The sequence below is a fragment of the Octodon degus genome, unplaced genomic scaffold, assembly GCF_000260255.1.
Source record: "Octodon degus isolate 3935 unplaced genomic scaffold, OctDeg1.0 scaffold00004, whole genome shotgun sequence".
Classification (NCBI taxonomy): Eukaryota; Metazoa; Chordata; class Mammalia; order Rodentia; family Octodontidae; genus Octodon; species Octodon degus.
Genome location: NW_004524580.1, coordinates 31873048 through 31884686, shown reverse-complemented (window position 1 = coordinate 31884686; position 11639 = coordinate 31873048). Strand labels below are relative to the sequence as shown.

Sequence of the window (11639 nt, the reverse complement as noted above, 5' to 3'; positions counted from 1 at the left end):
AAAAAAAGACAGTGCGGGCCGGGATGTAGCTCAGTGGCACAAGTGCCTGCCTGGCAAGCACGAGGTCCTGAGTTTGATTCCTGGTATAAAAAAAAAAAAAAAAAGACATTCCCATGAGTCTCCCCCAAATCTTCCCCTCGTTTCAAACACACGCAGCCCACCTTCCACCACCTCCAGCAGCGGCTCTGGAGCCCTCTTTTGCAAGTGTCTCTAGTTGTGCTGTCCTGGCTGCCTTGAGGTTCTGAACAGATCCGAGATCTTTCCCTTTCCCGGTCATTTTGACTTTGGGGCGCAGCCAGAAGTCACATGGGGCCAGATCCAGGGAATGAGGAAGACACGCTGTCGTGAGTCTGCAAGCTGCCTTTTCCCCGGAGGGCACCTGGCAGCGGCAGCCACTGTATTTTTTTTAAAATCACATCTTGTAAAGACACTCAGGGAAGAGGACCCCAGAGCTCTGCAGAAAGCGGCGAGAACCATGGACCAGCGTGTCTGAAGTGAGGGGGAGCATTTTGCAGGGGATTCATGAAAAGGTGGCTTTTACTGTAATAGACTTTTTCAACGTTAACTAACACTCCCGATTTTTTTTTTTTTTTTCCGGAACCGCGGATTGAACTCCGGCCCTTGCGCTTGCCAGGCAAGTGCTTATTCTGCTGCGCTATCTCCCTGGCCCCTTCACGATGCATTTTGATCACCTCCACACACCTTTGATCTTCTCTGGGGGGCCGCTCTCCTGGGGACCCCCTCCTCCGGGCCACCCCTCCCGCTACCTGCTGCGGGTCGCGCTCCAGGCTTGGGGTCCAGGCTCCGCCCCCGCTCTGCGGCCGCCTTCGTGTCCTTGCGCCAGTCCGCAAAGCTCCCGCAGGCCTGCGCCCTGAGGCCGCCCCGCACTCTGCTCCCTTCAGCTAGCTTTCCTAAGCGTTTCCAAGTGCCCGACCGGCGGGGACAACCGCGCGAGCTCACAGCCAGCCGGAGGCGGACGTGTAAATAAGCTCCCAGCGGCGCGTGGCAAGCCCTCACAACCTCACCGGCCGGCTCTCCGCGCAGAATGCGGAGGAACCGGAGACAGACCCGATGCCGCCGCCTCCTGCAGAGCTCGGGTGCGGTCGGGGAGGGAAGGGCACGCGCGCAGCTCGGCCGATAATCCCCCTGCGAGCAGGGCTCAGCCGGTGCAGACCAGACAGTGCCTGGCCTGGTGTCTGGAGCCGCTGAGGCCTGGCGCAGGAGGAGAGGGTCTGGCCTGCGGGTAGTCAGCTGGGCGGGCGAGGGTGGAAGAGCAGCCCCCACGCCAGGAACAGCACTGCAGAGAGCACTTGGCCCAGGGCCCGGGGAACCACGGCAGCTCGACCACAGCGTGGCTGGAGCAGAGCAGGCGAGCATGCGGGAGGGAGCAGGGCTGCATCGCGAGGGGCTTCGTGTAAGCCACGGAAAACTTGCTCCCCAAAGAGCGCGGGCACACTGCACTGGGGAGACCACGCCCATGCCTGCAGGTGCCCTCTACGAAAGGACAAGTCACCCCAAAGGAATAGTCTTTAAGAAACATTGTTTGGCTTGTTTGTAAAAATAAATCATGGGTCATGCGAAATTACACATGCCTGTAATTTCAGCACTCAGGAGGCAAAGGCAGGAAGAATGTCACAAGCTTGAGGCCAACCTGAATTACAAAGAGAATTTGGTTGCTTTAGAGAATTTGGAAAATGGAAGAGAACAAAACAAAATTTAGAAAAAAAAAAAACTCTAGATAATTGCATAAGCAGACACAGGTTCGTTTGCAAGTATTTTACATACATTGGGATCAAACACTGAGGAGAACTTTGTATTCTTTCCCCCAGTAGTGCAACCTTAGGACCATTCCCTCGTGTCAGGAAAGGTATCATGAGAGCAAAGGCTCACTGGGGTGGAGACTGCAGATGCTACCAAGCTGGTGAAAAGCTGTAGCAGGGACGTCACACAAATCGCAGGGCCTGGCTGTGAGTTTCTGTGAGTTCTTGTGGAATCGAATACCAGGCAGAGCCACCTTGGGCCTGAGAGATATAGACAGAGGTTTTGAAAAGAAAAAAAAAAAAAAGATGTCTGTAAAGAGAGACAGAGTTCTAAGTTTTAAGTAAAAATCAAGTGCCATGGGGCCTGGGGAGATAGCCCAGTAGAATAAGCACTTGCCTGGCAAACCCAGGGTCTTAAAAAAAAGGGGGGGGGCGGGGAGATGGCTCAGTGGAATAAGCGCTTCTCTGGCAAGCGCAAGGGTCTGAGTTCAATCCCCGGTTCCGCAAAAAAAAAAAAAAAAATCAAATGCCATTGATAGTATTTTATACATGGGTTATTATTATTAATTATTATTATTATTCTCCACTGCTGGATGCTGTTACAGTGTTTTGGCGTTGATGTTTACTCTTTTCAATGCTGAAAAGAGTAAATCTGTGGCTCATCTTGCATTTGCCTTTTCATTATCTTTCTCTTGCTGTCAGCATTCAAGAGCTTTCCTAGAGTGTGAAGGAAAGAAAATCACAAGCAGTGTTTTGTAGAAATGTAGGAAAGCTGACTCCTACTCTGATTCAAGGAACAGTTAGGCACAGCATGAGACTTTTAATTCTTCATATATTTCTCTCTCTCTCTCTCTCTCTCTCTCTCTCTCTCTCTCTCTCTCTCTCTCTCTCTCTGTGTGTGTGTTTTAGATTGGCTCCTGTAGAGAATGCCAAAATAACTGGGACTTAGAAGTTTAAATACTATTTCAAATGGAAATCTGATGTGTCCATTCTGTCATCATCCAGATCAGAATTCTTCTGGGGAGTGCAGTCATTCTTTCAAAGGGCAGACCGAGTAGTTGCACAGATTGCTTGAACTGGCATGTCATTTGTCAGAACGCATCACACATAGCTGCAAGGGAGTCTGGGAAAAGTTTTAGTGGTTGGCCCTGTGCTAGCTGAAGGGCTTCCATTTTTTTTTTTTTTTTTCGGAACCAGGGATTGAACTCAAGCCCCTGCGCTTGCCAAGCAAGCGCTTATTCCACTGAACCATCCCCCTGGCCAGAAGGGCTCCCATTCTTTCCCAAGGAAAGGACAGGCTGGGTGAACAAAGTCAGCCTCTTCCCACACTGCTGTCCTCCCCCAAGACTATGGAAGGTGAGTTAATCTGCTGTGCAGTGAAGTCCCTTCCTGTCTCAAGACAGTGCTCTTGTCTGCAGATGAGGACTCGGAGGTCCCTGAGGACATGGAGGATGAGATCCCCGTGGTGATCTGTGCTGCAGCTGGGAGGATGGGCGCCACCATGGCCGCCATCAATAGCATCTACAGCAACACAGACGCCAACATCGTGTTCTACGTGGTCGGGCTCCGGAACACTCTGTCTCGAATTCGGTAGTGCACACAGCGTCTTTTGAGCTTTCTGCTCTCTTTTAATCCTTTCGCTGAGTGAGTCCCTTCCTCTTTGGATGGATGAGTGTGTAAGAATTAACAGGGCTTGTCCTGAAGATGGGCTGGGGTCCTGGCAAACGCATCGCCCTCCAAGGACAGGTGAGCAGAGGTGCATTCGTCTACCACGTGTGTGCCACTCTAGAGAAGTGAATTGTTTGGCAAACTGAAGGAGCCAGCTCTAATGCAGTGCTTATGCAAGTCTAGGAAATGTTTCTCTGCTCTGCGCTTCCTTTTCTTAACCTGAGAGAATATTCACATAATTTAACTATCTTAATATGGCTTTGAGTAATTATGTATATCATTCTTTTTTTAAAATTTTTTGATGTTGGGTATTGAACCCATGACCTTGCACATACTAATCATAACCTCTGCCACTGAGATACAACCTCAGGCCTTTTTATTTTATCTTGAGACAGTCTCACCAAATTGCCCAGGTTGGCATCCAACTTGGGATCCTCCTGTCTCAACATCTCAAGTAGCTGCAATTATGGGCAGGTGCCACCATACCCTGCTCCTACAGTACCATTTGGAACTGCAAAATTATACTTTTGAGCTGAATTTTACTATCATAATCCATACTAAAAGTTAAATTTGAAGATGGATATGGTGGTGTACACCTGTAATCCCAGCACTCAGGAGGCTGAGGCAGGAGGGTCACCATGAGTTCAAGGCCAGCCTGGACTACAAAGTGAGTTCCAGGACAGCCTACTGCACTACATTGTGAAACCCTGTCTAAAAAAGAAAGAAAAAAAAAAACGAAAAAATACAAAAAAAAAAAAAAAAAAAAAAAAAAAAAAAAGAACATAGAATATGCAAAGACAGTGAGGCCCTGGGTTTGCTGCCCAACCCTGGGGAAAAAGAAAAAAAAAAAGAACTGCTAGTTCATAGGAAAAAATACAAATGGTCCACAAACAAAACACAGGGCAAGAAACAAACAAGAAAAAACAACAACAACAAAAAACCCCACAGGGCCTTCTTCCCAATTCTTGGCTCTGAAGTCCACTCCCACCTCCATATTTTAAGCTGTCATTATTGAACACAAAAACAGAAAGTTGTGTTCCTCACGGAGTGTGCTCGTATGACCACCCTGTATCCTCACCGACACTTGGTATTGTTAGTCCTTTCTCTTCATATCCTGAGGGGCTCAAGCATGGGTTTAACTTCCAGTTCCTTATTTCTGACACAGTTGCATGCCCATTTCTTTGGCATTTGGAAATGTGTGTTCAGTTCTCTTGCCAATTTTTTGCTAGGTTGGCTATTGTTTTTTCTTACTGATATGACTGATTTTTATGGCTCAAATTTTAGAGATTTAAATTTTTTTCAGGTTTAAACATTTTTTTTGAAGCGTTAGGGATAAAACCCAGCAGCTCACACAGGCTAAGCAGTACTCCACCACTGCGCTGTAGCCCCTGCCCTTTTTTCTTAATTTTAAAATACAAAGGCAACCACGTGTGGTTTTAATCCCTGGAAATTTTGTTTTGAGATTGTTTCTGCCAACACTTTCCCTATGAATTGGGTAAAAGAGGTTCCTTAAAATTGAGAAAATGGCTGGGTGTGATGGTGCGCGCCTATAATCCCGGCTACTTAGGAGGCTGAGGCAGGACAATGACACGCTTGAGGCCAGCCTGGGGTACACAGTGGGACCCTGTCTCAAAATAATAAAATGGGCTGGCGATGTAGCTCAGAGTGAAGGCCCCAAGTTCGGGCTCTAGTACTGCAAAAACCAAACCAAGCCAAACCAAACCCAACAAACAAATAGCTTTCTTTTTTGGGGGGTGGGGGAGGGGATTACTGGGAATTCAACTCATGAACTTGTGCTTGCCAGGCAGGCGCTTATACTGCTGAGCTATCTCCCCGGCCCTCCCAACAAACAAAAATTCACAGCAGAATAAAAATGACCGAAGTGGAAGGTTCAGAACGTCCCACTTCGTAGGGTTTTAGAGCTGGTACCATATGGCAAAGGAAGTTCTGGCAGCTCTGCACACTGCTTTATAAAGAAAAAGGGACACTTTTTTTGTTTTTGTTCTTTCAGTTTCCTGGGAAGAATATTTGAATCTGAGGAGATATTTGGTTACTGTTTCGCTTTATCTCCTCTGCAGAAAGTTATGTAATGGGGGGGGGGGGGCTTGAGGGGAAGAAAAATTTGAAGCCAGACCAGACAGATGGGAAAGATCAGGAGCCACAGACTAAGCCCTGCTATGTTTACACACACGTCCCTTTCAGTCGAAGCAGCAGTAGATTGGCCCTGGGCGAACTGAGGAGCTCTGAAGTGTGTTCTTACTGTCTCTTTAGGAAATGGATCGAACATTCCAAACTGAGAGAAATTAACTTTAAAATCGTGGAATTCAACCCTACAGTCCTTGAGGGAAAGATCAGACCAGACTCGTCGAGGCCAGACTTGCTCCAGCCCGTGAGTGGCAGTCATATGGTCCGGCAGGCGTTGGGACGATGCACACAGTGAGCTCAGGGCCAGCCTGAACTGCGTAGCAGGACTGTCTCAAAAGAAAAAGAAATAGGAAAAAGTAGGCTGCATGACACGTGTGCACGTCTCGGGTGAGAGCCGGGCGGCAGCAGGAAAACACCCCCAGCCCTAGGCTGCCACGTGCCCGGCCGCGTGCCCTGCATTCAGCGCCGAGGGCCGGGCCGCATTATTTCCCGGCTGCAGATATTTCTCGGCGGCCCGAAGCCGAATGGGAGTGGTGGCATGGTGCTGTCACTGTTTCACGCTCCCGACCTTCTTCAGCACAGAGGAGCTAAAAGGTCGGTGACAGCCGTGATGGGACTGCGTGCAGAGGTGTGCATGAGCTGCTTTGGTGGTGGTGTCACTGTGACCTGACGTGGGGGAGCCAGGCAGGCTGCCTCCTAAAGATGGGCCAAGAAGCTTGGTGACAGGGAACCTCGGGACCCTGTGGCATTGCAGGGGAAATGTGCAGAGGATGCAGAGGTGCCAGGACCTCCTAGTGCGGTCCCTTCCCCTAGTGCCGGGAGTGTCCCCTCCGAATGCGGAGCTGTGGCTGTGGTCAGGGCCCATGTCCCGTCCCTGCAGGACACCTGGAGCATCTGCCTCTCCCCCACTCATGTCGTCTTCTGTTAATAGCTGAACTTCGTTCGATTTTACCTCCCTCTGCTGATCCACCAGCATGAGAAAGTCATCTACTTGGACGATGATGTCATTGTGCAAGGTACACTCATCTGGGCCAGCACACGGGGATGAGGCAGCCGAGGGGCAGGGCGGCAGTGTCCACTCTCTGCGGAGCACTCTGTGCTCAGGACAGCAGTGAACACAGGCCGGGCAGACATGTGGGGCAGCCCTGAGAGCAGGGCTGGAGGGTCCCTGGTCGGCCAGCTGCTTTCCGATGGCCACCTTCTGAGGATCAAGTCTGCAGTAACAGGTTGGGAGTCGGGTCCTTCCCTAGAACGCCACAGCATGCAGAGCGAGGCACGGTGGTGCATACCTGGCAACTCAGCGCCGCGGAGGCTACACAGTGGGCTGCAGAGTGAGACCCTGTCTCAAAAAAAGCCAAAGAAAACCAAAAAGAAGTGTGAAGTAGTTTCAATGCTATGCTTGGTGACCCAGCGGGTGGTTTTTGTAGACGTGGTCCCATGTGCAGCCCAGGCTGGCCTGACCCAGGGATCTTTCTGCCTCAGCCTCTGAGTGTTGGGATGACAGGCGTGCGCCACCACCCTGGCTGGCACAAACTCTTATGGTCAAACTGCCAGGCAGCTTGACCTCAGGGCCTTCCCCGCCCGCCACAGCGAGGTCAGGGATGGTTAAGCGCCAAGGCCCTACTATAGTGTGCGCTAACATGGACCTGCTGACATTCTTGTCCAGGTGACATCCAGGAGCTCTACGACACCACCCTGGCTCTGGGCCACGCAGCAGCTTTCTCAGGGGACTGCGATTTGCCTGCAGCTCAGGATGTCAGCAGGCTGGTGGGGCTGCAGGTGGGCACTGTGGTCCCGGCCACCGGGAGGGCGAGGCTCTCCCTTCTGACCTTCAATCCCAACCTGGCCAAGTCCCACTCTCCTCACCTGAAGGGCAACTCAGGCTGTGTCATCGTGAGCTGAGATGACAGTGCGCTGGCCATGAACACGCAGCTGCTACGCTGTTCATCGCCACGCTCAATGCTAGATGTGGTGCTGTCTGGGGGGCTCCTTGACCTGGGGTGCGATCCACCCCCTTCTACTTGAGGAAAGGTCTTGTTAAACTGTCCAAATTGGGCCCTCAAACTTGAGGTCTTCCTGCCTCAGCCTCTCAGAGTGCTGGGATTATAGGTGTGCAAAGCTACACCCAACTTTTTTTCCCTCTTAGAAAATACGAGTTTTGTTCAATGATAAAGATCTCTTTAACCTGCTATAAATAAGAAAATTTCAACCTATCTGTAATGAAAAAAAATCTAAAAACAAAAAACATGACTTTGCATGCCTGTAATTGGGAGGCTGAGGCAGGAGGATTGCTGCAAATTCAAGGGCACCTGGGCTACATAGTGAGTTCAAGGCTAGCCTAAACTGCATAAAAAAATCTTTTTTGAAACAAATGACCCCACTCCCCCACAGAACACATACATGGGCTACCTGGACTACCGGAAGAAGGCGATCAAGGACCTGGGCATCAGCCCCAGCACCTGTTCCTTCAACCCCGGAGTGATGGTGGCCAACATGACGGAGTGGAGGCAGCAGCACATCACCAAGCAGCTGGAGAAATGGATGCTGAGGAATGTGCGGTAGGCGCCTCCTCTGCCTGCCTCGGGGCTCAGCATGCTGGAGCGCCCAGGGCGGGTGCTCAGCAATCCCGAGCTCGCGGGAAGGGCACGGCCTAGAAGGGTCCTGCCAGTGATGGGGACAGGAGACCCTGGGTCAAGGACTTCCTATACCTCTTCTTAAGAAGTTGTTCAGTGTGCCTTTTTCAGTGAAAATCTTCCTACAAAAATTGGTTTTTAAGGACTATTTTGGGGCCGGCCAATAGCTCAGCGCATAGAAGCACCTGCAAGCAGGCACAGGGACTGGAGGGTCGATCCCGGGCCTGCAGTGCTGCCCCCTCCAACAGGGTGGGCTGAGATGGCAATTGTGACTGGGCATGGTGGCGCATGCCTGTAATCCCAGCTCTTGGGAGGCTGTAAACAGGAGAATACTACGAGTCCCATCTAGTAGTGAGAGCCTGAACACCCTTCCTTAAAATACACACACACATACACAGGACTATTTTGTAAAGCCAAAAAGGCTTTAGATTTTTAGTATTTGATTATTTTTTTATACAGTACAGGGTCTCACTGCAGTTCAGACTTGTGGTGAGCCTCCTGTCTCAGCCTCCCCAGCACTGGGATTACAGGTACCACCATACCTGACCAAAGCTTGGCTTCTTTGATGTATATGTACTTCAGGGAGGCTACGAACTGAGGGCAATCCTCCCGCCTCAGCCTCCTAAGTGCTGGGACCACAGGTGTGTGCCATCACACCTGGCTGGACAATCTTCAAAATAAAAATTTGGGAAAAAATGAAAAGTCCAAAGTTTGAGTGTGCAAAGAATGTCTTCTTAAAGTGCCCCTTCAGGGGCTGGGAGATGGCTCAGTAGAATAAGCGCTTGCTGGCAAGTGCAAGGGGCTGAGTTCAATCCCTGGTTCTGCCAAAAAAAATAAATTATTTTTAAAAAATGCCCTTTCAGTGACTGCTCTCTTGGGCCTGTAAGTGCTCTAGGCCAACTGTGTGGCTCTCTCCTCAGGGAAAACCTGTACAGCAGTTCGCTGGGGGGTGGCGTGGCCACGTCGCCCATGCTCATCGTGTTCCACGGGAGGCATTCCACCATCAATCCTCTGTGGCACATCCGGCACCTGGGTGAGCCCCGCGGGGACCAGCAGGGAGCGTCAGGCGGGCAGCGGGTGGGGCTAAGATGGGCCCTGCGCCCACACTGACTGCAGCGGCCTGCAGCTGGCAGAGCCCGGAGTGGCACCATGGCCCAGTGGGCAGCTGCAGGCTCCAGCCCGGGACTTGCTTTCACTTTGGCCTCGATAGTGCGGGGCAGGTGCTCGCCACCGAGCTGCCGCGCCCATGTACGCTGTGGGCCGTCAACCCGCTCCGCTGCTGCTCATCTTGGCTGGGCGGGTGGCTCGGCTTCTCTGTGCCTGTTTCCTCATGTGAGCTGAATGGAAGAAATCACAGAGTACGTGCAGATTGCTAGAAGAGGCCAGCACTGAGGCCCACTTGTCCTAACCCGAAGTCATAAGCCCGGATCCAATGTTCCCGGCCAGAGCTGTTAGGAAATCCGGAAATCATGTCCCCCCGCCCCCCGCCCCGGAAATGGAACTCAGCTTCTCACGCTTCCCAGGCAGGTGCTGTGCCGCGGAGCTCTATGTCTGGTCCAGCGTTCTAGGCTTTGACAAAGGTGACGTGTCAAGTGGAACCAAAGTTTTACTGCCACAGCACATGCTCAGCTCAGCAGTCTGGAGGGTTCTGTACGTGGTGTTAGCAGAGCCCTCCTGACTTTCCTACACAGGTGGGAGCGCATGTGTGTGCATACACACCCGCCCCCCCTCAGGGCTTAATGTGCTGGTACACATCTGTCATCCCACACTGTGTGGGGCTGAGATAGAAGGGTTATGAGTTCAAGTCCAGCCTGGGCAACTTAGCAGTTTTGTGAGATCCTGTCTGAAAATAAAAGTAATTTTTAGAATTAATTTTTTAAAAATGTAGCTCAGTGCAAAGGTCCTAGGTTCAATCCCATCCTGCAAAAACCAAACGAAGCCACTCAGGGATGTTGCCCTCCTGCACCTTGTGGTCTGTCACTAAGTGGTCATTAACCTCTCACACACGTAAGTCCCCAGGTGTGGGCGCTCTGGGCCACGTCAGGGAGGGGCGGCTCTGTGAAGCTGAGGTTGGAGAAATGCAGAGCGAGGATTGCTCTTCAGGAAACACTCAACCTCTGGACAAGGATAAAGGCACAGCCCCGAGGGGAAGAAGCCACGCCGGGCGAGGTCGGGCGTCAGGTGTGGTCCGCAGGGCCCACTCAGCAACCACTGCACCTGCTTTCAGGGCGCTCTGGACGCCAAAAGCAGTTCCCACTAATGGGTCCACACGAGCAGACTTTGCAAATCACATACGGGAGGCTCCGATGTTAGTCCCCAGCACCACAAGTTATATGTGTAAAACCTGTAGGACATACTCTAGGCAGGCATGGTGGTGCACGCCTGAGACCCCAGCACTTGGGATGCTGAGGCAGGATTGTTGCGAGTTCCAGACTAGCCTGGGCTCAAGGCCAGCCTGAACTGCATAGCAAGACTGTCTAAAAACAAACAAGCCACACTAAGCTGGACACACAAGCTATCACGAAATCAGAGCCCCTCCGAGGTAGTTTTAAGACAGTCTCACTACACGGTTGAGGCTGGCCTGACCTCAGCACCCAGCCAGCCCCCTCGACCGCCCTCCTGCCCCAGCCACCCGAGTGCTGGGACGGCAGACGTGAGAGCCTCAGCCCAAAGCCGAAGTCGCACAGGCGACTTCCAAGGCAGCGTCCTCCCGGACTCACCGCGCACTAGGCGTCACTCGGGTCTCGTTACTCTGGGGGGAGGCTGCCCTCCCCCGCAGCTGCTGCCACACTGCTGCCTCCAGCGGATGCTCAGCTGTCACCACTGTACCAGCCGTGGCAGACCGAACCTGGCTTGGGTCCTCTCTACTCAGCGGGCCTCTAGGTACTAAGAAATAAAATCTCACTAAATTCCCTTTCAAGGGAAGAAACCTCAACACCACACAGAAGGGACACTCGTGGGACGACAGCACCCCGGGAGAAGGCCCTGGGTTACTGGCGGGGTGGGGTGAGGTGGCTGCAGCACTCCCTTCGGCCTGGCGTCTTCCCACTAACCTGGATCCCGTTTGCACTCCCACGCCTCCTGTAGCTGCTTCCCCAACGCCTGTTACTGTCCTCTAATCACATGCAGGCTGGAGCCCTGACGCCAGGTATGCGGAGCACTTCCTGCAGGAAGCGAAGCTGCTGCACTGGGACGGACAGCACAAGCCCTGGCACTTCCGCACCGTGCACGCCGACTTGTGGGAAAGCTGGTTCGTTCCGGACCCCGCAGGGATATTCAAGCTCAGGCACAGCCGCTGACGGAAGCCGCGCTGAACGTTGGGTACGCAGCAGGCACCTGCGCTTGTGGCTGGTCCCAGGCCGTTTCCTTTGAGCACTGCCTGTGACCCGCGCGAGCCTTCAGGACATGTCGCAGACAAGGCACCGAGCGCGCA

General features: G+C 52.3%; 1 protein-coding gene across 1 annotated transcript in view; it reads left to right on the top strand.

Annotated features, from left to right (window-relative positions):
• Glt8d2 (glycosyltransferase 8 domain containing 2) overlaps positions 1-11623 on the top strand; it is a 30198-nt gene extending 18575 nt beyond the window's left edge. Inside the window, exons 4-10 of the mRNA XM_004623851.2 lie at positions 3179-3350; positions 5700-5817; positions 6505-6589; positions 7240-7352; positions 7965-8131; positions 9127-9239; positions 11336-11623. Coding sequence (XP_004623908.1) covers positions 3179-3350; positions 5700-5817; positions 6505-6589; positions 7240-7352; positions 7965-8131; positions 9127-9239; positions 11336-11505 — 938 coding nt within the window. The 3' untranslated portion in view covers positions 11506-11623. The remainder of the gene's footprint in view (positions 1-3178; positions 3351-5699; positions 5818-6504; positions 6590-7239; positions 7353-7964; positions 8132-9126; positions 9240-11335) is intronic.
• Positions 11624-11639: the final 16 nt, after the last annotated feature.